Genomic DNA, 27,117 nt, shown 5'->3' on the forward strand with positions numbered 1-27,117 from the left:
ATCTGAAAGAACAGTAGAGGCTGTCCGTGATCAGAAACTTATGAAATTCAGGAAGGCCTTTGGTTAAAATATTGCTGGAGGCCAAGCCAGGAAGGGTATGCATGCCTATAATTCTAGCTACTTCGGGGGCAGAGGTTGGAGGATCGCAAGTTCGAGGCCAGCCTTGGCAACTTAGCAAGGCCCTATCTAAAAAGTAAAAAATAAAAAGGGTTAGAGATGTAGCTCAGTGGTAGAGTACCCCTGAATTCAATTCCCAGTACAATCAATCAATCAACTGAAGTTTGCTGGTGGCCAATGTCCTATAATTTTTTCCTAAATATTTCATCATTTGAAAGTCTGTTAAGGTGGAAACATTTTGAGCTCACTAAAGAAAACAAATGGACTAGATGAAGTGGTCTCACTGAGCAACTGTGCATACATCTATGCCATGGCCCGTTTACCGTCCTGGGAAAGTGACTTGGTTGATGACCCAATGGGCTATGTAATGGGTCAGTGGTTCCAGGTGTAATCCAATTCTGATGTCACTGGCTGTACAATCATGCTTATTCTCTTACTCTCTTGCTTTTAACCTGCTTCCTGCTTTTTATCTTTTGGCAGTACTTAGTAACATGTGACCTTTCTAGTTTTTTTTTTTTTTTTAACCCATCAGTACTAATATTTTTCTTTAACTAGTGTTTTTCCCAAGGATAAAAATTAATGACTAAATATTTATTATACAAACAGAAATACTGAAAAAATGATGAGATAAAAATCAGCTCCCAGTACTTCATAAATGTGGAGTTATCAATTATTAATATTTTAGGAGATAAATACTTGTGGATATGTGGTAATTTTACTCAAAATAATGTTTTGTGTTCCTTTCTTCACATTTTGTCATGAACTTTTCCCATGAAGCTCTTCCTTCTTCAAAAACTATGAATTTTAAGTATAGCAGAAGTTTTTAAGATGTGTACTCTCATTTTAAAATTAGGTTTTCTTTTTTAGAAAGTAAAGTTATATTTTTCACAAATATATTTAAAAACAATGGTCTAAACCTCTGAATAGTTCCTTAGGGTAGACGGTTTGGTCAAATGAATATTTCAAGTACCTTTGTGCTAAATTCCTTCTCAAAAGGTTTATATTACATATTACACTCTCATCTCAATCTACTAACAGAATATTGAATGTCTGTTTTTTCTCTAATCTACTGGATTCTTCTTTTATGAACTATTTATGCCCTTTGCTTTTCCCCACATAAGAGTGTTTGTCTTTTTTATTGATTTGTAAAGATCTCTTTGTATATTATCTAACCCTTTGTATGTAAAATGTTAGTTTATTTCCTAGTCTTTTGTTTGTGTTTTCATTTTGTTTATAGTACTTACTGACCTAAAATATTTTTTTAGTTATGTCTTTTTATCATTGATTCATGCATCCTAAAGTGAGATAAAAATTCAGGTGTATTTTTTCATTGTTTCATATATTTTTTTAAAAAATATTTAGCTCCTCTTTATTTCCCTGGAATTTATCAGTGTGTGCTCATTGTATTTTCCTACTCCATGTGCTCTTTTAGTGTGGTTTTGTGATTCCCTTCCTGGGAGATAGAGTCTGTTTCTCTATCCCCTTGAATTTGGGCAGGCCCTGAAATGGCTTGGAGGATAACATATGGCAGAAGCAGCGATGTGTGCCTATGGCAGGCATGGTCCTTAACTGATCTGAAAGCTCCCTCTGTGTTTTGGAAGCCAGCTGCCATGCTGTGAGAAGCCTAAGTCATGTGCTGCCATTGACAGCCCCAGCTGAGCCTCTAGTTGACAGCCAGCATAAGTTTTCAACATAGGAATGAGCTACCTTAAAAGTCTATCTAGTCTACCTTTCAGGTGACAGCAGCCTTAGCTGACATGTGACTGCAGTGCACAAAAGATCCTTAGAGAGATGATCCCTGCTGAGCCCCATAACACCCAGAACCACAAAGGATAATAAATTATTACTTTAATGATTCCAAATTGTGGATGGTTTGCTATGTAGTGGTAGATAATCAGAACGTATGTATTGTGAATAACAATTTGGCTTTGATTTCCCCCCAACTATAACAAGCAGTTATAGCACTACTATTTATTGATCTTCTTTTCCCTACTCATTTGTAATGTTATCATATGATAATTTTTATTATATATCTGAGGTCATGCTCTAAGGCTTCTGTTTCTTTGTTCAATTTAATTAATATTCCTTCTGTGTTCCATAGTTGTGATTTCATAGCTTTCTAATGTATTTATTTTATTTTTCAAAACCTTTTGACCAGTGTTCTACTTCTTATTCTTCTAAGTGTAGAATCCATTGTCAAGGTAATGTATAAGGAAAGATAAACTTGGAATTTGCATCAGGTCAGTGGTTCTCTATTTGAGTGGGAACATTTGGCAATGTCTGGGCAGAATTTAGTTTTGGTCATTAGAACTCAAGGTGCTGACTGGCCTCTTTTGAATGGAGAGACTAGAGATGCTGTTCAGCCTCCTGTAATGCACAGAGGAGCCCCATGCAACAGAGAATTAGGGGATGAAAAATATCAAGAATGCAGATGCTGAGAAATTGCATTAAGCCTATGAAATAATTTGAAAGAATCAGCATACTTGCTATATTTATTTCTCTGCCCCAGAAATATGTATGTATCTATATTTATGTCTTCAGAGAAAAAAATATAATTTTCTTCATATTACATGCTGTTCCTAGGAATTTTTAATTTAAAGCATTTTTCTTTTATTTTAAAACTCATAATTGATAGTATATAGGAAGCCTATTGCTTTTGTCATATCTATATTGTGTCTTGTCACCATATTGAATTCTTTTCTAGTAATTTTTAGCAGATCCTGTTGAATTTTATAGAAAGGCAGAATTTCTGAAATTTAACTTGGTGAAAAGAATAAACCCTTCTGCTTATTCAGAAAGCATATAAGCTGGAAGAGACTTGAGAGGCTAATCCTTGGCCTTCGTTTTAGTAATAATAAATCTGAGGTCTAGAAAAGTTAATTTACCCTCATCATTTCACATAGAGCAGGAGCCTAGAATGGAAGAGCATACACACACACAAAAATAGCCTTTGGATGAGAATAGCAAAAATTCTCTTAAAAGTGTAAAACTTGACACTGTTTAATGGCTTCAGGTTGTTATAAACTTGGGAATGATTTTAGACATTTTCTCTGCCATTTTCCTCCTCCTGTCTTCTCTGCAGTATCCTGACAATCCCACTTTGAATGCTTCCAGGGACAAAAACTATGCTTCATAGAGTGTCCACAGTCATTTCTGATTTCTAGGAGTTCTTCTTTGGTTGAGCTGTACCCTGCTTTCTTGAGGTCCACACATTCCTTATGAATGATGCTGGAGGAAGTGGAACTTTCACCAGCTATCTGAGTGCCAGCTATTAGAAGTTTGAATGGCAGTGAGGAAAACCTATGTTACCTATTGGATGAGATTTGGGGTTGGGAACGTTTGAGGTTCTGGTTTCTTCATCTAAGATCTGTGTGACTCGGGCATCCCATATTGTATAAAATGGAATTTTATTTGATGTTTTCATGTTTTCCAGTTCTTATTTTGAGACGTCTGTGGGTAAGACTTCAATCCAAGGAGGACTGAGGGTCTTATCCCCAAAGCCCCTTTTTCTGTCACCTTCATAGGACCTCCTCCTTTTCTTGGGGACTTCAGACTGGGTTGCCTCCTACTGTGGAGGATATGAGGAGGTTTAACTAGGCACAGCTGTTTCTTACGCCTCATTACCAGGCAAGGTCCCTGTGCCACAGGACTCCATCCAAGCTTATTGACATAATGAAGGACCCTTTCATTATTTCAGACTCCTGAAGGCAGAATTTTTCTTTAGAACAAAGACAAAGAAAGTAAGGGCACAATGCAAAGGAATTCCCTGGGTCCATAACTGCTAATTGGACAATTGTTCTTCAATTCTTATTGTGCCAGGAAATAATGGCCTTGTAGCCTCACTCACTGCTTGTAAACTTTCTTTGAGATAGAAATCTTTTAAAAAATTATGCTGTCAAGTTTGATATGCTTAAATTAGACTTTTTCTTCTTAGCAAGGTGCTTGCTTTTCCAAAGCAGCCTGAACATGGGTTCCACAGCACTTTTACATTTGGCAGATAAACAGATAGGCCTTGGGTCTACTGAAACCTGTGGTTAATCATGGTTCTGCTAAAACCTAAAGCTTAAGGACATGAGCAACTCAAACTGAACCTCCTTGTATAAAATGTTGAAACAAAACAACCTCGTTTCTTTTTTCTTCTGAAGATTCTTACATTTTTTGTCTGATCTGTAGGAGTGATGGCTTTTGTATCCTCTAGGCTTGAAGACAAAAGGAAGAGAGAAGTGTCTCTGGAGGCGTTGTCAGATTCCATTTGTGGATTGAAATGGAATTGATCTTGATGCACGGTTGTAAAATATGGGGGTCTCTGTATTCCTTCTCATCTCTGAACCTTTCTCTATGCTCATTCCTTTCCTCCTCCAGCTCCTCATCTTTTCCTGGACACTTCTGTCTCAAACATACTGCTCATTGTGTAGAAAGGACTCTGCCATCTGCCATTTCACTGTATTTTGTTGGTGCAACACATTTTTAAGTGTCTCAAAGGTGTTTGCATGAATAAGCATCATTTATGACTAGAAGCCCCCCAAATAGTAGGATTCAGTAGAAACTGGGTTTATTTGGGTGCCTGAGTACTTGGATGTTTGGGCAAGGACAGACTCTGCTATTAACTAGTTGTGTGACTGGGACAAGCCTCTTTAGCTCTCTGGTCTTGAGTTTACCCTCTGTACAACAAACAGGTTGAGCACATGATTTCTAATATTCCTTCTTGGCATGTAATTCTATGAATTAAAAGCATGGTAGGAGTAGGGATACATCTGTTTCTCATGAGAGGACCTTGAAATCATTTTATTATCTATTGTGGTTTAAAGGTAGTCTTTTAGATTATGAGAAATTATAGTTTTTCAGATGTATCTACAGGTGGGAAGGGAATTAGTATTTATTGAGCATTGGGTTTGCATCACATCTGGTGCTAGGTGGTTCATTATATGATCTTGCCAAACTAGTTGAAGTGATTTGGCCGCATTTTCCCACCCCTAGAACAACAAAATAAACTCAGCCTCCTGGCTTCCTGACTTTGTTCTGGCATAGAGTCCTTTTGCCTCCATACTACTGACCCTAACCACCCCAATGTCCACATTTCTCTTGGTTGTCAGTATGCTTTTGGTAGCATGAATAGTGAAAGCAGGGTGCACCTGCTTACCTGGGGACGGTTAGTACACTGCTTTTAAGTCAATGCAGTTTTGCAAGATGGAAGCTTGGGCTGTTTATTAAGGCAGAATTTTTAAAAAGACCTCCTTTTGGCTGTATTTATAGTATTTTCAAGAAAAGCTGATTTGTAGGAGTAAAGGGGCCCTATAAAAGGGCAGTTTTTATGGAAAGTTGTCCCTTCAAGGTATTTTCTCTTTACTTCTTATTATATCTGGTATATATGGCCATCCTTGTGCTCCTGTGTGTGTGTATGTACATGTATGTGCATCCTGTTTTTTGATCCTGTATCCTGGTGAGCTGTGTGCATTAAAGACAGTTGAATAAATAGCAGGTTAATAAATCTCCTTATAGTAAGATTTATGCAGGTGAGTATTTCATGTTTTGTTCCTAAATATCACTGTCATGGTTGTTACCATCATCATCATCATCATCATCACATCTCCTCCTCCTTAGTATTCCAATAGCTTTTTAAACCTTATTTTACTGGATAATATTTTGTGTTGTTATTCTCTTGATCTGTTTCGCCCTCTGGCACGGTGCAGTTTAACCACCACCAAATGAATGAATGGATAAACAAAGGAACTTGATGTCATGTATCAAAATAAAATGAGAGGTTGTATAGTAGACATTTAGCCACCACTGAAAAGCTTAGACTAGTCTCATTTGTTTATACTTGCATGCCTGACACCATTGATGGTACCTACACAGAATAAATTCCTGTATCATTCCTGCCTTTTGCTTACATCTTGAAGCCAAGATGTTGGAAGCTGTGGGTATTTGTTCTGTCTCTAGGAGAAAAGTGGGTTTCCAGTTGTCCTATATCTTCTATATTTAGGAATATTTGTCCAATTGTATGGAGTCTGGTAGTTAAGGTGTGTGAGCTCACAGACATCTGTGTGCATTTCCTCATGGGAACTACTCTGCTTTGAATCCTCACTCTTAGCAAGTTACCTGTTTTCTTTCTTTCTTTTTTTTTCTTGGTACCAGGGATTGAACCCAGGAGCACTTAACCACTAGACCACACCCCACCCCTTTTTATTTTTTATTTTGAGTCAGGTATTCATTAAGTTGCTTAGGGCCTCACCAAGTTGCTCAGGCTAGCTTTGAATTCACGATCCTCCTGCCTTACCTTCCTGAGCTGCTGGGATTACAGATGTGCACCACTGCACATGGCTAAAGTTACCTGTTTTCTTAACCTCAGGTTTCCTCCCTTGTAAAATGGGATGGCAATAAACATGGTTGTTGTGTGAGCTAAATGGGTTAATCAAAGTACAGAGCCAGACCTCCTCCCCTGGCACCAAGTGAGCCTTCCATCATTAACGTCCATTCTCATTTTTATTTTTAATGCATACATGAATCATATTAACATTAGCAGTACTGATCATAGTTGTAATAGTGTAAGTTCTTGGTGAGGGACTATGATCTCACACTAATAGCTAGGTAACCTCTGTGTCTCCTTTGTGGTACTTATGAATAGCTAAGAAAGGGGAGAAAGGCTTGTTACAATCCTGTTTCCATGGAGGGCTTCACAGAAAAGGTGAAAAGTCAAACAGTTTGGAAAGAGCTGCCTGGGTAGGGAGGAGCTGTGTTCCGTGGTGGAGTGTGCCTGGTGGGGTGGAATGGCGGCTCTGGCACCGGGCCACCCCCACTCTGGCTTCTCAGTAAACTCCCTGTTTTATTTTTATTTTTCACCCTGCTTTAAATAATCAAATTCCATTCTCCTTTTAGTCCTTTCTAACCTATCTATGGAAAGAGACCCTGTACTAAAACATGTCCCAGCTGTGGTGTGGGCATTACCTGTCCAAAAACATTAGCGGTGTCTGTCCTCTACAGGAAGCTCTGGTCTGGGGCTCTGGGGGTGAGGAGTTGCCTGCTGGTGAAGCCAGGTAAGATATAGTCCCTGTCCTCACTGACTGAACTACAGTTAAGGGCCGGGGAAGGTGAGACACAGGTATGGAGTGATCATTAACACAAAAGATGACAAATAAGGTCACCTGGGAGTTTAGAGGAGGATACATCATGTGAACTTAAACTAGGAGACAAGAATTCATTTCAAGGAGAAGGTGATGTTTGAGCTGGTCTTTGTCCATGGGAGTATGGAGGGTGTATGTGTTAGGGGGCGGGGAGGTTCTGGGCTGCCCAGAGTGGAGTATGTATGAAGGAACACAGTGGTGAATTGAGGCCGAATCAAACCTCCTGTGAATACAGCAAGGAAACTGATGCAGCCAGATCTCATCCAGACTCGGTGATAATTAGTAAGAGTTTTCCTGAAGCTCTTCTTGCTATAATAAGAATAAGTGGGGAGGAATTAGGAGCTCACACATTCCCAGCCTTCAAGTTAAATGTTAACTCCTTTGTGTAGTTAACCACTAACTTATTTCCCTATGCAAAAGAAAAAAGGAGAGGGAGAAAACCTAACACAGTGGTAACCCCCTTACTTTAAAAACAAAAAACAAAAACAAAAGAAATCCAACTCTGGTTTGCTTATGTGGGTGCTTATTTTCAGCACAATACAGATGTAGCTATTACAGAGCTGTGTGCAAACTTGAACAACAGACTCTACATGTTACTTTCGTGAATTCCCTGGGTATCTTTTGCAGGATTTGCAGAGAGTTAGCTATTTTCGAGTACATTCCTAGTTTAGCCATTAGAAAATTACGGGGTTTATTTGTATAAACTCAGCAACTAAAATAGTGCTTCCAGAAAGGTGGGTGAGCTCATCGCTGTCTGCTCTGACCCAGGCAAGTTAATGACCTGCCCAGTATTGTTCACGCCGGTCAGCTCTGGCTCACTTCACCAGCAGTTCCACTTGAAGGGAGACATTGTTTCTTAGGCTGTGCTTGTCAGAGGCTTTCTCTCCACACCAGCCGTTGCTGAGTGTCTTAGTAGTCCCTGAATGTTCCTGCTGCCTACACTTTGTGAACTAACAGAGCAAGTATCCCTAGAAATATATGTAAAGTACCCTGCACAGCTGTCTGGGGCCCCCGAAAAGATCAGGACATAAACACCTCTATACCCACACATGTACCCAAGTAGATACTGCTATATGGAAGCCCCACTGTGCAAGGACATCTTCCTTCTATCACTTTGAAGTACAGTGGCCAAGCAGCCTGGGAACATGAATAATTTAAGCATGAGGTTCCTTTGCTGCTGATTCTAATCATTTTTTTTCCCATAAGAATCATGGTAATGTATAGAATGAAGTATGTGAAGAAAGGGGAATGGAATTTCAAAACTTGTATTTGCTGCAAAACATTAAAATGTAGCAGAATGTTGAGCTTTCAAAATTTCTAAGGCTATTACCTGGGTAACATATGTTTTGGTGAAGGGATGAATGGCCAGAAGAGATTAATTGCAGAAGGCTTACATTTTAAAATGTCAGGTGCTAGGGCAGGGTGGCTGGAAAATTAGAGGCAGCTGATGAAATGCCTTTAATTTGCTATAAGATCTAATGTGTTTTACTCTGAAGATGTTATTGGGCAATCAGATGAAGAATGAATAGCAATGTGGTTTTAAAAAGTCAAATAGAGTGCTGTTCAGAATGAATGATAAGTAAAATCTTTGGTATATATGTATCAAAACATCACATGGTGTCCTATAAATGTGTACAATTATTAGAAAATAATCCTGATATTATTGGTTCTGACCTATTTTAAATGACTAGCTCTTGTATTATCCTTCCCCTTGGCAGTGTTTATGAGAGGATTGTTTAATATTTATTACTAGGCTAATCAAAGACAGTAGAATCCATCTTTAGGTAAGAAAATAGGTATTTGAGGTGAACTTTCTTCAGAGTTCTGTCTTTACTGGACAAAACTCTAATTCACTGTTGAGTGAATTGTAACTGCAATTGCTAATTTCAAAATCCATCTGCCAGATTCAAGTGACTTTGATAAGATTTTTTTTTTCCAGCCTGATACATTTGTGAATGCATTCTTGGGAAGATTGCTGCTGGGTAGTGTCGCATGTCAGAGATGAGGGAAGGTTAGTCATTAACCCCAAATAGAGGGTAAAGAGGGGCAGTAGGCAGCCTGTGGAATGAGGAAAGGGCCCAGCTGAAACATATCCAAAAGTATTTTTGTTGTTTATATTTGTTAATTATTAATATTAATTATTGATGAAAAACGGTTTTGAGTTACATGCCACACATTGTTTAGGAATAAATTTTCACATTTCTTATCTAGTACTAAAGTAGGTATTAAACTCTTCCAGATAATCCACATTTATTAATCTAGTAAATTTGTCCCCTTCTTTCAACATTGAAGACAAAAATCTTATGAAGTGCCAGCACATGGAATTTTGTTTAATGTGTATGGAGTCCTCAGCTTTGGGTGACTTCTAACAGTAAATAAATATGTTGAGAAATGAATTTGACCCAATGAGGTCAATAATTGAAAAATATCTTCAGAACAAAGTGTGAATTTCATGCAAGACAGGTAGATAATATATAAAATTTTGTAGGATAAAATTGCTACATTAGTTATGAGTATTGTGTTGCATCTCATGCACCTGTGTCTACTCAGGTGTGTACTCTGTGGTCATCTTGGTTTCTTGGAATAAGCTTTTTAGGAGTTACCATATTTTGTTATTCTTCATTTAGGTTTCAATCCTGTGCATATTTTGCATAAATTCTATTGAGTAAGTATGCACATGGTTGAAGACTGCTCTGGGAGTCAGAACTGACTTGGCTAATGCTCAAGGGAAGAGGCACAGAGACAGAGAGGGGGACATGAAGAAAGGAGAGGGAAAGTCAGGAAGTTTGAGATTGCAGGTCTCTCTTGGGAACTGAGGTGATTTGGGAAATTTTGCTCTGAAAATCATCCTGTAAAAGTCAGTGTTTATGCATCTTAGGTATTGTGGGCTTTTGGCATGTTAGGTTCAGTTTAGTCTCATTCTTAAGGATTTCCTATGGGCTTTACTCATTTTAAGTTTTAGATTATGTCTGCCCTTCTATTGGCTTTACTACACGTCATGGCAGTTGTACACAAAGATATTTAGTTGTAGCACTGGCAACACCGATGAACCACCTCTAGCATTAGGTTTTCCTTTGCTTGGGTGGCCTCCTAAGAAATCCTGTATTGGTGTACTTTCCAGTAAGGGAGGTTGTAGCAGGGACTTGGAAACCTTACCTAAGGTGAAGTAGTCGGCTGATCTTGAGTCCCTTCCTTCTGTCATCTGAAAGACTGACCTGTCTGTAGCTGGGTGTTTGATCTATGAACAGTTGATTTAAGCTCACAGATTCTCTGGGAGGTCTGGGAAGGTCGGCCGTCCCTCTGTGCAGGTTATGATCTGGTAAACTCTGCTTTCACTGGGCTCATTTCATTTTGGGAAGAAAACTGCCCATTGTGAAAAACTTTGCCTTTGTCAGGGAGCTACTTCCAGTTCTGGTTCCTCCAGAGAGGATTCTGGTGAAGACAGTTATGAAGAACAAGTAAGTCTTGTAAATGAACAACATGTTCTTGCTTAAATATTTCCCAGAAGAATCCTAAAGAAATATAATACAGGTAAGTTTTGTTATGCTTTCATTGTGAGTTATATTTACGAGAAGCAAAAAAAATAAGATTAGAATCATAGAGGAGGAAAAGCCTTTTTATATCAGTGACTTATATTTTTATATCTCATGAATTCTAACCATTTATAAAATTATCTGGTTTTGTGCCCCTGCTCATGGTTGATTTTTTTCCTTTCTTTTTCCATCGTGAGACCTCTGAATTATTTTTATTCATAAGTGAAAAATGTATTACAGCTTTATTTCCTTTTATTAATAGTTCCTTCTTGCCCTTAACCACATCTCTGACTTTTTGGCATGTGAAGCCCAATGAGCTCATGCTTAATCATGTATAAACAACCATCTAATTATATGGTTTTGAATTTTCATTTGACCGACTAAACAGAAATGACACAGGAACGAGAAACCTGACAACCTCCCTGTCTTCAGATACCTGGCCTTTCTCTCCCTCACCCCCTCTTCATGCATTTAGCAAACTGCACGTTATAACTTATCAAAAAATCAGTTTGCATTTGCCAAGTTTCTGAGGTAAAATTGTTCTTTTCAAGGCTACGTGTCAAAAAACAAGTCGGGTGAGCTGAATTATATGTCTTCTTTTCAAAATTCTCTTGAACCTATTCTTTCGTCCTCTGGACTGAGGTGTTACTCGCATTCCTGGTGTTGCCGGTGTCAGATGACAGAACAACATTCATGGGACAAGCGGTTTCTCAATCTCTGTCCCCTTGCCTTCTTCCCTGAGGTGAATAATAACCATTCCAGTCACCCTGTCTTCCCCCCAGCCCCCACTTTAAACGTTGCTGACACATTTTTGAAAGCAGATAGTGGGAAAATCTTTTCAAACAAAGGTGCTCACTGTGTTTCTCCAGGAAGGAAGAAGTTGTCCATACCCTTTTGTTTCTCATGGCTGGATCCTCGAATTCTGAACACAGAGAAAAATCTCTTCAGGACATTTAGCACTGTCGTTCACTGTGTTTGACAGAAAATGAAAGGAGAAAAGATACCACCGAAAGACAAATCCTGGATGATCTCACATATATGTGGAATCTCAAATAGTGAAACCCATAGAGTCAGAGAGGGCAGAACCGTGGTTGCTAGGGGGTTGGGGTATGGGGTAAAGAGAAGGAGATTGGCCAAAGAGTACAGAGTGTCATTTATGCAAGATGAATACATTCTGGAGAGCTGAAGTACAGCTTGGTGGCTATACTGAACAGCACTGTATTGTGGACTTGAATTTATTAGGAGGATAGATGTTAAGGTCTCAACACATGTGCATGTGTGCACACACACGGTAACTAGGTGAGTGATGGATGTATTAACCACTTGATTGTGGTGTTCGTTTATGTATACATCAAGTATTTTGTACTCTTGAATTTAGCATTTTTTTTTTTACTTATCAATCATACCCCAATAAGGCTAGAAAGAAAAAGAAAAGTAAAGACTCCTCCCTTTGTATTTCATTTCTTTTTTGGCTATTTTGAAAGATGACGATTTCAGAGAATAGGTTTGGCTATAGCTAAGAGGTATAGACTCTTGTGAAATTTGGTCCAAGTGATTTATTTCCTCATTAATCCTTCAACCACAGTTTGACTTCTCAATTTTTTTTTTCCCGAAACATGCACATCTGTAAGTGTTAAAATTTCATACACTTAAATCATTTAAGTTTGGAAGCAAATAGATTCCATTTTGAGAATTTAGGGTTAGTGTGGTCTTGATATCTAATAGTCTTCCTTATTGAATACATTTTGGCAATGTCTTCATAGCTTTTTCTGCACACTATAAGGAGTAATCTTTGTGACTTGTGAGGATTTATCATAATATTTTATTAAAAACTGTGGATTTCTTTCAAGGTTCATGTTCTTTCATGGTATAAGAAGATCAAAGTGAGACTTCCTGCCTGTAGTTGTTATTTTTGTTTTGTTATGGAATGTGTAGAGCAGAGGAGAACAAATCCTGGCAGAATTTATCATTTGGTTCACCTGGGACAGTGAGCTGGGGAAGCTCTCCAGGCACCAAGTTAAGGCCTCTATGTCACTGACCCTTTGAGAATTAGGGAAGAATTGTATTTCTCCTCTTCTCCGAAAGCCATAGAGTCTTATGTTGCTTATGGTGTGTTATTTATACTAAGAATTTGTATTCTAGTCAGGAAATAAGCTTTCAGTTTGATTTAACATTCAACTTTTTACTCACACTGATTCTCAGTTTTAGTATTCAAATTCAGATAAGCAAGTAATACTCTTTTCTTAAAGAATTATTTTAGGAAGAACATAACCATAACTCTTACTTTAGATTTTTTTTCATCCTGGCATCAATATGTATTAGGATTGCTTTTGTGTTTTGATGGGAAAGAATTGGGTTGCTTTTCCTCATGCAGATATTATTGTCAAAGAGTCATTGCTGGTACAGTGTCTGTGGTGGGTAGAGGTAAAACAGTTGTGGTCACTTTAATACTAATACACGATCCAGTTGTGTGAACAGAAATGCTTAGATTACTCTAATATTCCTTTTCTTTGGTGGGAGTGGTATGGGGGGGGGATTGAACCCAGGGATACTCCACCACAGAACTATAGCCTCAGTCCTTTATGTTATTTATTTATTTATTTATTTATTTATTTTTTTGAGACAAGATCTTGCTGAGTTGCCCAGAATGGCCTTGAACTTGTGATCTTTCAGCTTCAGGCTTGTGCCACCATGTCCAGCTACTCTAGTTATAAGTTCAAAAATAGCACTAAGTGAAGGAAACAGAAGGAAACTCACATTATATAGGCCTCACCTAGATTGCCTGTGTGTTGAGGTTTGTGATGTTAGAATTTTGTTTTTATATTTTGGTAGTTTGATTAAAGTTATGTCATTTTATACAATGACAAATTGCTTGAGCCAAAGGGTTGATATTTCGGCCTTTGTATCTTTTCACTTTTAAATGAACCTATGGTGAATATGATTTATTCTACCAACTCATGTATAGAAGAAATGGTTCTTTAAATTATTTTCTCTAAAGCAGAGCACATTAAACCCCAAGACCCCAACTTGCAGATTAATGGGAAATTTAATCTCAGTCATTGTCGGTTGGGGTTCTTACACCCTACCCAAGTAAGACAATGCCTCATAGGATCTTTGTGCAGAGCAGAACATTCCAAGAGCCTTTTTGGTTCTTGGTCCATCAGGTCACTCTTGCTGAAATGCCCCCCTAACCATACCCACACAGTCTCTAGGAGTCTGGCGCTCTGTGCAGCTTAGATGTGGGAAGCCTTGCTAGAGCTGTATATTTGCCAGTTATGCTTCACCTTGATGGACTTCCTTTTGGTGCTGCCTCTTTACTCCAGGGACCATCAAACTGCTGTTCTTCTGGACAAAGTGTCACCTTTGTCTCTCATTCTGTCTTCTCTTGGAGGGCCCCTCTTGTCATAAGGTTCTGTGGCCTTCAGAGCACATGGAATCATGTCAGTGACTTAGGATTCCACACAGGACTAGAAGAGAAGACAAATTCAAGCATTGTGTACTTTGAGCTCTTTTATAACAACCTCTCCAGAGATGAAGGAGCATGAAATACAAATAATCACTCAGTGAGTTTTCTTCCCATGTACCTGAGCTTCTGAGTGGGCTTTGAAACGTGGAGTAAGAATCTCCAGCCTAGAGGAGTCAAGGGTATTTGACTGAGGAGACAGTTGAGCTGCCCTGGGGGACTTCTGGGGAGGAAGCAGGGTACTTTCCACTTCTTAGAAGTCTGAGTGACTTAATTTTTAATGAAGGAGAATGTAATCTTTATAACCATTTGCCCTTTTTCCAGATCCGATGCTTCTGGGCATGCCATCTGGACTTGCAAGCCCATGCAAAATGTGGAACAGAAAACACTTAATGATAGAAAATGTGTCTCTGGACAGTTGTGAGGAATTACTGTTTGTGGGGGGGGGACAAAGTTAGCTTAGCAGTATTTAATGGTGACTGTGTAAGCTTCTAAGGTACTAAGAAATTATGTCTAGTATGAAGGATTGGTTGGGAGCGTGCTTCTGAACTAGCTCTCAGATACTTAAAAAAAAGGTCATTGATTTATATTGAATAGGTTAAGACTACACTTCCTTCCCTTTGAGTGTGTATGTGTGTCAGCAGGTGGAGATATGGAGAGAGGGGGCAAACTGATATTTCTAGCTTTCAGGAATTGAGAGACAAGGACTTAGCAACAATTGTGTCCACTAGAGACCTCATCTTTCTTGCATATCATGATTCATATGCATTTAAAACAGGACCTTCTCAACTCCATTTGTGTCCTTGAACTATATTTGCCCAATTAATTGCTCTAAAGTCATATTCTTTTCCTGTTCTTCTAGAAAATATTTGTTGAGTACCAAATATCTGACAGAGGGGTCCCAGGCATTGTTCCTTATGGTGAGGGGTCCCACTGATAGGCAGCTTGTCTGCTTTCCTTACAACCATTGTTTTTTGTTGGGTGAGGTAGAAATAGTAACTTAGGATATACATGACCCTGACTTACGAAGCAAAGATTCGAAGTCTACTGAGTTTCTTAAAGGCAATTCAGTAACCCTCTTGTTTTCTAAATAAGACAAGTTGGGGTTACCCTGCCTGCTCTTGTCTGAGATCATGGCAACATCTTCCTAGCTTGGTGTCTGCCTTCAGCCTTTGCTCTGCTTCTCTGTGAGCTGAAAATAGATATTACATCACATGTGATAGTTTCCCACTACATAATACCTATACTTAAAAAACCTATTGTAGCTCTTTGGGGTGCTTGGCTTTGAAAGTTGCGTGTTATGATATTTGTAATACTTTAGTAAGACTATCAGTGTCGAGGGCTTATGGAATAGTTACTGTGCAGGACATTTCTCTAAGTACTTTAGATAGATAGATCATTTGGTACTGCCAACATACTTAGGAAGGTGGGAATAATGATTACCCCTTTTTCCAAAAAGGGATACAGGTACAGAGAATTTAAGGGACTTGCCTAAGGTCACACAGCTGGTGGAACCATTTTGGCTCTGGCAGCTCCATTCCTTTCTATTTTCCCATCCTGCTTCCGGAATACTTTCTCAGCCTGTGCTCACTTAATCTGGCCAGCCCCAGTCCATGCTACCCTCTCCCCTCCAGCCATTAAAAACACTCAATTCAAATCTGACCTTTTCCACTAAGCCTCTTCCAGTTCATAGGATCTTTTCCTTGTTTCTACTCTTTTTGGACTCAGCATTCAGGCAACTCAGTTTAAGGGTGTTTCCCAAATGTTTTCTGTGTTAGTTAAGACTCTGGTTGGAAGCTCTTTGACCAAGGGCTAGCCCAAGGCCTGAGGTTCTATTAGTATAGTATAGCACCAGGTCATGTAAATGTGACCTGTGTGCATGGTCTTTGAGAAACGGAAGCAGTTTTCTCCCATTAAAATTGGCTTTCTCCCTCCCATCCGCTCATTCATTCTTATATTTATAGAAATCCTCTTTTTTGAAAGTCTGATAGTTTCACCTTCATATATGTCCAAAGATTAATCCATTGGATAAACCTTGGTTTAAGCACACTAAATTAGATTGTAAGCAAGAATAGTCTGACTCATCTCTGCACCTACACTCCCTGGAATATATACCATAGCACAGAGCCTGGTGCAATAAACAGATACCTGATCAATGAGTGATAAATTGCTAAATTGTACTTGTACTGGTATTTCGGTTTTTTCAGAGTAACAGTTTGCTTATTTAACAAATATAGCTGCTCTCTTCCCATGGGATTGTGAGAAAAATTTGTCAAGGGAAAAGCAGTAAAATGTGCTTACATTTCCTCTTTGGTTTTCTGGGCTAATTGTAGGTGAACTTTATTTAACACTCTTGCTATATTAAGAGTCTCTATGGAGCAGAGCAGCTTTCATTTAACTTGGCAAATCATTACAAGAGAGAACAGAAGGGTCAGCATAAGCACTCTCTACTAATTAGTTGATAATTGATGTACAATAGCTGACTGATGGGACTTTAGAATATAAACCCTGGAATATTGTTTAATTTATCTTCCCATCTTTATGAAGTGGCTTGGAGCTATGTATTCTTAATAACTTCTTACCAGGAGTGCCCAGCTGCTGGAGTAAGACTGAGGTTTCATGGTTGGGAATCCAGGGCACTGAGTGTTATAGAAAGAAATATGATAGTTTTTAATCTCTCAGGGTATAAATGTGACTTAATTTAGTACATGAATCAAATGAGTAAGCTGATGGTTCCTACTTTGTAGACAACATTCCTGAATGCTGACTGAGGTTGGAAGAGTGTTGGTGTGGAAGTTATATTCTTGTGGGATAAACATAGAAGGGTTGAGCTGAACTCATGAGGGGTAGGTGGTGGAGTTGGCATTTTCATGGTTTGTATGTGAACTATTTATCTGCTCACTTTGGAATGAAATCAGAAAATGACTTCAGCTTTGAAACCTGATTTTCTGAATCTTTTTCAACTAGTTATAAAATCCTCAATCTTACTTTATTCAGTGCCATAATCAGTGCTTTCTTCTTTTGTCATTTCCCACACTGGACCTTCTGCACTATTCATCTACTTTCTTGTTCATATGCTTCTTCTGACTTCCTGCCCCTTTCTACTGGATTTATCGCAGGTGAACTCTGCTTCCAGTGGAATGCATGATTACCCATAACATGGGGAGCCAATGCATACCAGCCAACCTTTTATCAGCACCATCTGGTTTAGTGGGTTTGAGATGAAGCGTAGAAATTTGCATTTTTGGGAAGTATCTTTGGGGATGCTAACATATAGCCAGATTTGGAACCATTGGTGAATACATAATGTCCAGCTCTTAAATCAGGTTGTTTTCAGCTTTTTGTTACTATAATAAAATACATGAGAGAATCAACTTATAAGGGGAAAAGCTCTGTTTTGGCTCATGGTTTCAGAGATTTCAGTCCAAGATCAGTAGGTCCCATTGCTTTTTGACTCGTGACAAGACAGTACATCATAGTAGGAAGCATATGGTGAGCAAAGCCATCTACTTAATAGCAGGAAAGTGAAAAAGAGTGAAGGAAATGACTGGAGTTTCATAATCCCTTTTGGGCATATCTCCAGTGACCCCAAACCTCCCACTAGGCTCCAACTCTTAAAAGTTTTTACCACCTTCCAAGAGTGCTAAACTGGGTTCCAGCTCTCTAACACTTGGACCTTTGGGGGACATTCCAGATCCATGCTATAGCACATGGCCTTTAGGTCACCTGAACCAAGCCTCTGAGCTCTGTGTCCTTGCTGATTCTCCTGGTCAGAGCCACCTCCTTCAGGCAATTCTAACTCCTCATTCCTAGGACCACTGTGCCTCCCACTTCTGTTTCCACTTCTACACCCTACTATTTTCTTCTCACTCCCCTGCTTCTTGTCCTTCATATTCTAACTTACTGGTTTCTAACCAGTGCTCCTTAGAATGCCAGTCTTGGGTGAGTCCTTAAGGGGAAACCCTCCCCAAACAAATGCATTTTGCATATTATTTGCTTCTCCCAAAGAGTGATTATATGCATTTGCATTTTAAAGGATCTGATAAAAAGATGTTTATGAGAGTTTTTCAGAATTGTTTGACCATGGACATCTCCCTGAGCTTCACTTATTTATCATGAAACACTTTTGGACACACTGAAGAACTTTGGGAAATGGCTTTGTGGTTATTCTTCTTCAGTGAATTTTTTGTTATATAGTTAGTGCCCTTCCTCTTCTATGAGCTCCTGTCTCTATGATTTAGCTTCATGTTTAAACCAGTCACACTATATGGTTGTTCCAAGGTGAGTCTGTTTTAGCTCTTGGAGATTGTTAAGTCCCATAGAGACAGGATTCTCTATTCTAGTGTTCCTGAACTCCTCCCATAGGCTTGGTACCATTTGGAGCATTTGTAATATTTGCCCAGGTTGAAGTACTTTGCCCTTGCCTGTAGAAGCAGTTATTTCATTCTGATTCTCATCCTTTGGTGTTCTTAGCCACTTACCCAGGCCTTACTGTATTTCAAGTGGCACACTACCCAGATATGTTTGTGACATTGTCACTGCTGTATCTTAGCTGCGAAACATTACAAATTGGCAAAACACTACATAACAAGCCTCATATGTTTGACATGCAGGAGTTTATTATTCCAGGTTCTAGGGAGAAATGTGAGTGAAAACAGAGAGAATCTGATAACCCTACTTCAGCAGCCTCTTTGACTTGTATTCGTATAGTATTTGGGGAAAAGCCTACCTGGGTCTTCCTGTGGTGAAAAATATATACTTTTCAAAGTTTTCCCATATACCTGGTGGTCATCACATTTGGGAGAAGAACAAGGGCAGACTCAGATTGATAAAATGCCTTGCTCGAGATTATATACCTTGTTATTGATAGGTACCTATGTTTCATTATAAGAATAGAATATTTGTGCTATGGAATTAAATGTGTTATTTAAGCATTAGTTTTGAGATCTTATTCTTCATCAAAATAGGCACATTCTGATTTTTTTTTTAAGAATAGAGGGGACAATGTGTGTCTAACTCATGTTGCTTTTAGAATTATGGCATACATATTCATGTTTGTATGAGCTTAGAGAAAGAATACATATTTAACTGTTTTAGTTGAGTATCTTAAAGGAATGATAATGGAGAGGTATAAGAATATGAACTTTTTCTCTACATACTTTTGCATTTGTGTCTTTTTAAAGCACATACACACAAATGCATATTAGTTATTTAAATACCAACAAAAGTATTCCAAAATAAAAGATCACCAGTACATTCTAGAAGATGCTTTTACATATACTAAGTTAATAAAACTTATGGATGCAATGTATATGCCATGATTTTGAACATAGTTTTGAGTCTGTGAGGGGACTCACAATATATAGACTATTTCTTCCTTATCAGAATATCTGTTTTTCCTGATCGAGGATAGGTTAGAGGGGCATAGTTCTGTGAATGAGCCCATGGGGCCTGCTAACTGGACCCTAGTGTTAGATCATTTTACCTACCCCATCCAGGGTGGCCCTGTCAGAATAAGCCTGCCAGGTAGGCTTATTCCATGTGGAAGAGAACTCGGTCTCTCTGTGGGTAAGCTTAGTTCCAAGAGGGAAATGAAAGAAGGGTTTAATTGAGACATTTGTCCCCATTTGTTCTTCCTTATTTTGGCAGAGAAAGCCCAGGTATGTACTGAGACTCACTTCTCCTTAGAAAATGATGAACCAAGAAGAGGTGTGTGTTCCAACCATTTTACGTAGATGAATTTGATAATCGTTTCCCCCATGATGGCCCAATTGTAATAACTCAGAAAATTGTTCTGTAACGTAGTGACGATAATAACAAAAACAAAAACAAAAATTATAGCTACTTTCTTCTGGGCAAGCACATCCTGTTTGTTGGCCCTTACTAATCCTTGAAGCAGCCATATAGGGTGTGCAGTGTTGTCTCATTCCTAGAGATGAAGAAACTTGGAGGTAAAGTCAACCTCTAAACAACCAGAGTTACGTACATGAGCGGGCGGCGGTGGCCAGCTGCATTTTCCCAGGCAAAATCAAAGTATTTTCCAATGGCATTTGGAATTTGTTTACTTTTGATGGGAGTATTAGACTCCTATTTTACATTAGGCATTTATTTGGATTTATTAAAGGAAATCTTGCCAGATACAGATGTTTAAATATTTACAACTAAAAATAAGGGGAAAATTTGAGCCTCAAAGTTGCAGAGACTTCATTGGTGCATGACTTACATTGCGCTTCAAGACTACCTTGATTTTGTGTATGCCTGGGAAAAGAACTTGCATAAAATGAATGAAAGGTTTACTGGGAGGTTTACATGAATACTTCTTCTATTTTTTCTTGCCAAGTTTTAAAAATTATTTTTTTAAATGCTAGGAAAGTCTTGAAATTTTTTTCTATTATATTGTTGTTTTATAGTAAAATCCTCTTGAGGTATTTGGCTAGTGATTGATATCTTAGTCTAAGCTAATCAGAGTCTTAAAACATTTAGCTGAAAGAAAGATGATATGGAGGTGAAGAGAAAGAGTAGCGTAAAGTCTGTAGGTTGCGGGGAAGGAGAATTAGGATATGTGTGTGTGTGTGTGTGTGTGTGAGAGAGAGAGAGAGAGAGAGAGAGAGAGAGTCTTGGGCCAGGAGGCCTTAATGTATTGTTCTTGTGCACTCAAGAGAAAAAGAGGCCCTAGGAACAATACCAGAAAGGTACCAGGGATAAGTTTTTTAATAACGTTTATCTAATCCTTGCAATGCACTTATTAAGTGCCAAGCCCTAAATATAAATTACAGCAGAATGAAATAACTGCTGATATTAACCCCACTTTTGAGATTAGGACACTGAGGCACAGAGAGCTCAGGTAACTTGACCAGGGACATACAGCCAATCCATGATGGAGTTAGGATACAAACCCATGTTTTTGACTCCTGTTTTCTCTTTTGTTAACCTCTCACTTCTTCCTCAGTGTTTCCATCTGCCTTCAGCGTCCTAATGTCCAGTGGTTTGTTAATGCATTCTTGAAGACCCACTTGAGCATGTGGCAAAGCCTGATTTTGATCTTGGATTAGAAAACAAGTGCTTTAAATGTGTCATTGGTAACATTTGAATATAGACATTATATTATACACTAATACTATATCATTACTAAATGTCTTGAATTGATGGCTGTATTATGGTGATATATGTAGGAATGAAGGGCATGAAATCTGTAACTTAGATGGTTAAAAAATTAATATTAATAACAATAAAAATAGTAAGCTTATTTATAGGAGATGAATGGATACACAGACCTTTAGATAAGAGTTGGAGATTATTTTACTATTCCTGCAACATTTCTTAAGGTTTTAAAATTTCCTAGAATAAAATATTGGAGAAGAAAACCCTAATGCTTAGAGATGCTGAGGCATATATTAATATATACTAATCCGTTTTGTACTCAGAACAACGCTGTGAGTTAGATATGTTATGTCCCCATTTTAGAATAGGATGCTGAGACCATAGAGAGCTTAAAGACCTTGCCCAGTGTCACACAGCCAGTGAAGGTGGGATTTGAATACTGCTATTATATTTCTGCAAAACACCCTACTTTTGTGTGTTGAACATTTAGAAATTGATAGGTTGAACCACATAGAAATTGCTTTTCTATGATAATTTCTAATTTCTAAAAGGCATTGCATTTGACTCACCCTAGGAGTAGGGATCACTTCTTTCCTAATGAATGGCTGGTCTGTGGTGTTTCTTCATGACCAGAGAGTGGGTTCCATCAGGGGTCATGTCCACCTTGCTTACCACTGTCTCCACAGACCGCCTGATTCATGATTGGCATTTGATAAGTGTCAATGAATGAACAACATCCAAAAAAATTTGACTCCTCCTCCCTTTTTCCTCAGGTGTATCTCATTTTTGCAGTCCCCTGTATCTGTATCACTTTTAGGAGAACCTGTGAATAGTCATAACTAGTTAGAAAAGATGCAGCCCTGCCAGTGATAATTGCAACATAATCAACTATTCAACTTCAGGAGGACCCTTTTAACTGATGAAGACATTGATTAAAACATGCCCCTCTAAGATGACCTCTCAGTTCAGAAACTTGAAAATGTAAAATGTTTGGGCTCGATACCAACACACAGCGATTTTGGCTAGAATGTATGTGTGCTCTGAATGCCATCCTCTCAGATCCTTATTTGAACAGTAAACACATTTTTAAAACATATCAGGTTGTCTCTAAAAATAAGCGATCTTTCAAAACGAAAACCAGTGCACAAGTAGTTGGCACATCTGGTAGTCAGAGAAGTTGTAGGGTTTGTTTTTAGGGAATGACAAGCCAAGGAACATTCAAACTTGGCCAATTGCAAACTTTTCTTCTATCTGTGATGACACCTGATTTAAAAAAAAAAAAATATTGGCTCCAGGCTCGATGCAGAAAGAACATTGGAAATGGTCAGAGAATTAAACAGCACCATTTACTATCTTGTTTTGTGCAAGGAATTATAAAAAACTTTTTTTTCTTACTTCAAGAAAGAATGGAGCAAAAAAGCAAGGACAAACATGAAACAACAATAACAATAACAAAAACAATAGCCGTGGATGGCCATTGAGCACCTATTATGTGCTGGATAATGTACTGAGTTCTTTATATGTGATGTTAATACTAGATGCACAACAACCTTGTGGGTGGTCTTAATTTTCTTCCTGTTTTGTAGATGATAAGGCATAGAAATAAGACATACAAATGCTCAGTAATCTGCCCAGGTCACGCACCTAGCTGATCCGAGGCTGGCTGTCCCCAAAGTCCGAACTCCAGAGCACTGCCCGATTCTGAATAGCCTGGAGGTGGTCATTATGTCTGGCATTAGAAAAAGAATTAGATGGTCACATTGACCTGCAGTGGCTCTTGGTCAGATATTGTTTCACTCCACTTATGAGGCAAATGATGCTGTTTTCCAGAACATTCTTATAGTTACATACAAACGTTCCCTGTTCCCAAGAAGTCCACCATTCATTCTCATGGTTTGAGGCTATCATCTATGATTCTGTCAGAAGCTGTCATTTCTCTCTCTCTTTTTTTTTTTTTTGAAGGACATTAAAGCTGACCAGTGAATTTGGGATCAGGGGGTGAGACAATAAAAAAATTGATGGACATATTGGAGAGAGAAGGGCTAATGTTAATTTCTTTATTACAGAACAAGAAAATAATGTGGATATACGCATCCAGGGTAGAAGGTTACACAGGCAGCATGACCTGTGTAAAATTCTGGCCCGGGAAAATGGATTTATAGTTACTGTAACCACTGACTCCATCTTCCAGTTAGCAGCCCTGTGGAGAAGCATCAAAAGGATTGACTTTTTGAAATTGCTTTTATTTTTTCTCCAAATGGCACTGTTTCAAAAAAGACAATCAGTGGAAATAATTTGTCAGTGTTTAATGCTCACTATAACTATCTTCTATTTTCATTCTTTCATCTCCTCTAAGCCTTCTTCAATGTGTACTAATAGACCCCAGGCTAGGTGCTAAGGGAGCAGAGATGCCCCAAACATAGGGCTCTGCCTTTCAAAAGCTGTAAAATATAAAAACTGGGAGGATGAAAGGCAGGCAAAAGTTCATTTCCTGAAATGTTCCGGGAACTGAGGCAGGTATATTACAGGAGACCAAAGGGGAACAAAGGGAAGAGTTGGGCAGATCTGCTCATTTGGAGGTGGAGAAGGGAGTTCATAGAGGAGGGAACCTTTGAATTGAGACCTTAAGATGCAGAGGGTTCTCACTAGGTAGGTTAGTTAGAGTAAGGGCATTCCAGGTGGAGAGAAGAACTTGAACAAGACATGGGTTAAAATAAAATTTTCACTGATCATATTGGTATTTATTGATTCAAGGTATGTGTATTTTAATGTCACAACATTTCTGAAATTTGAACACCAGGCTCCAAATTTAATTGGCTGTTCATGTTTCTCACTGGTAACCAAAATAATGCTGTGCCTTACAATGTACTGGCATTTTAGATTTGATGAAATATTAATCTGCTTAGCCATCAAGTGTTATTTTTTAAGTGTGCTGTTCCAGCTTCTGTGTGTCTCTGTTTTAGGGGTGGATGGATATTAATATTTGTTTATTAAAAAGATTAAGACATGAAATGATTGAATTCCTTATAGGACTATATGGTATTTGACAGAATACTTAACATCTGATGTTGTTTTGATAACAAGGGCTGATAACAATGAAACGGGGGGGGGGGGGGGGCGGGGGGGGGCAATTCAGGTGTTTTACATACTGGGCTAAGCTATGAACCACAACATTACCTTTTCCAAGGTCAGAAGGAAGTGGCATTTAGAATTTTTAAAGATGTTCAAGTTCTGATGCACTCCATAAAACTGTTCACACTAATCTAGGTGTCAATATGAAGCCCTGATAGTACGATGTTTTATGAGTTATGAAAACAGAGTATCTATGATTGATTGTCCAAGGCCCAAGAAGATGGATCGAACTTAAGCTGCAGTGGGAAGGGTAGATGAGATGTTCTGGTGGGTGTATTTGCAGAACAGAAATCCAAGAAATTTCTGTTGCAGTTAATGATCTTGGAAAGTGTACAGGAAGAAGCCAAGCATCCTGGAGCCCAAACTTAAGCATGCAGGTGTCACAAAGATACACTCCTCGCAGTATCAGTTTCTGCTTGGATTTCATCTGAATTTTAGTTTCCTTAAAGGCTGGTCTGGAGCAAGGCTCCTGCCAGCTAAGGATGCTGTCACTCTACCAGCCTTTTTGAGATGTGGCTATATCGATAGGGACATAGCTATTATTCCAATTGTCTTGTTTGTCCTTTGGCTTCAGGGACTTCTGGAAGAAAATGTTTCAAAAGATGATAAGTAAAAATACTTTTTGGCTATTGATTTAATTTTGGGGAAAACAAAATAGGAAAGCATGTCCCCAGGGCTAAGGAAAGATACAGTGACACTTTTCACCTATTACAATCCCAATTATATCAATGAAAAAAAAAAGTGAACTTAAGTGAGAAAATTTTAGATTCCGATTTGTTAAAACTGAGATCATATTTATTTTCATTTGTTTTAAGTGGGAACAGAGTATTTAGTTACTGACACTTGGCCAGGTAGTTGCCCACCCCCCCAAAAAAAAGTTTGAACAAGTACATCCATGTAAAAAGAATGTCTAGAATGATTCAACTATTATTATTATTTTTTATAAATGAATCATAGCAGCGTTTGCCTTTTTTCCCCTTGCTTTTCACTTTTCCATAATGACACAGATTCTTGTGGGTTTCTTCTTTTTTCTTTCTCCTTTGGGTATGTACCACACTTTTTACATTGAAAGGTTGTAAACTAATGCAAATGAAAAACCTATGTCAAATTTAGTTACCATGTTGCTTTTTAAATGAGTGTGTTAAGACTCTCATCCTGATTGTTTAAAAAATTGGGTATGTGTTTAATGACAGCATATTGGGATAAAGAGAAAAAAATCAAGATTGGAGGTACACAGTCATACTATATCCTTTTAAACAGGCTTTTTGGAAGTCCAGATTTGGAATGAAGTGAACCAGTTAAACGGGTTTTTATTTTTAAAAATTTTTTTTAGTAGTATCAACTTTCCTTGCTGGGTGATTCAAGTGGAGGGGGAGGAGACCAAAAAAAAAAAAAAACAAAAAAAAAAACACCAGAAAACACTTTGGTTTGATGAAGGTAATTCTGTCTCCCTACCACCTTAACCCTTTAGGTAAAGATATAAGATATACCTCTCAATATCATTCTCAAAACAAGATTCTCACTTCTATCTAGAAGTGAAATTTAACCACATTTTATATATGTGGCGATTATGGAAGAGTGTCTGTTGTAGCTTTATGACTTTCCAGTTGGAATTAGAAAAACATTTTTGGTAATATTGCCCGTACTAAAAAAGGAAGATCCAAGGACTGTCTTTTGAGATGGGTCCTGATATAAGTGTGCACATGTGTGTATTTACTGGTCTCTGATTTAAGGGACATAAAAGCTAACCTGATTCATTTGTTTTTAGGGGCTCTTGGCTTTGGGCCTCAGTGCAAGTCCATTGGAAAAGGCAGCTGCAACAATCTAGTGGTCACCAGCAGTCCCATGATGGTTCAGCGACTGGGACCCATTTCACCTCCAGCAAGCCAGGTCTCCACAGCATGCAAGCAGATCAGTCCTAGCTTACAGAGGGCAGTGAATGCAGCCAACCTGAATATACCTCCTTCAGATACCAGGTCTCAAGTTACTTTTTTTTCCCCCTTCTTTATGGTATAATCACACCCCACATGTGTTTTCCCTTCTATCCCTGAATGCATGGGCGCGCACACACGCACACACACATGCACATACACATGCACACACACATGCACATAAACACACATGCTCCCAAGCAACTCTTCTGATGTGAGTGTTGTAGGGGAATGCTCCTAAAAACTAAGTATGTGCCATTGTATCCTCTTAACTGGGAGAAATGGTTTAATATCTACTATCTTGTGGTATAATTAAAATGAATGCCCATTTTGAGATTTTGAGCTTCAGTGACTGAAGGCCAATATGTGCATTTGTCAGTTCCTGGTGAAGCAAGTCATGTCATGGTCTAATAAGTGTTCCAGGCACGTCTTTTTTACCTGACAGGTTTTGATGTCTATATTTCAGTCTCAACACTGCTTATCAAGCTGTTTTCTCAATCCATCCATCTACCCACCCATCGACCAATGTACCCAAATATGTATCAATATCAAGCGTCTATACTGTCTGTGTAGTGTAAGAGTCAGAGTTTAGGGAGATAGCAGAGAGAATGAAGACAGAAATCACACATTTTAAGGCTTTATGATATGTCGGGAAGACGTATTTTCATGTATGAGTGCGGGCCACCAAATGCCGCAGTCTGGCTGGGCACAATTCAGGA

General features: G+C 38.5%; 1 protein-coding gene across 1 annotated transcript in view; it reads left to right on the forward strand.

Moving 5' to 3' along the window:
• The window catches only part of Glis3 (GLIS family zinc finger 3), a 421,197-nt gene that overhangs the window by 95,369 nt on the left and 298,711 nt on the right, over positions 1–27,117 (forward strand). Inside the window, exon 2 of the mRNA XM_076843439.2 lies at positions 26,236–26,443. Coding sequence (XP_076699554.1) covers positions 26,236–26,443 — 208 coding nt within the window. The remainder of the gene's footprint in view (positions 1–26,235; positions 26,444–27,117) is intronic.

This window comes from Callospermophilus lateralis, chromosome 2, assembly GCF_048772815.1.
Source record: "Callospermophilus lateralis isolate mCalLat2 chromosome 2, mCalLat2.hap1, whole genome shotgun sequence".
In the NCBI taxonomy this organism is placed as follows: domain Eukaryota; kingdom Metazoa; phylum Chordata; class Mammalia; order Rodentia; family Sciuridae; genus Callospermophilus; species Callospermophilus lateralis.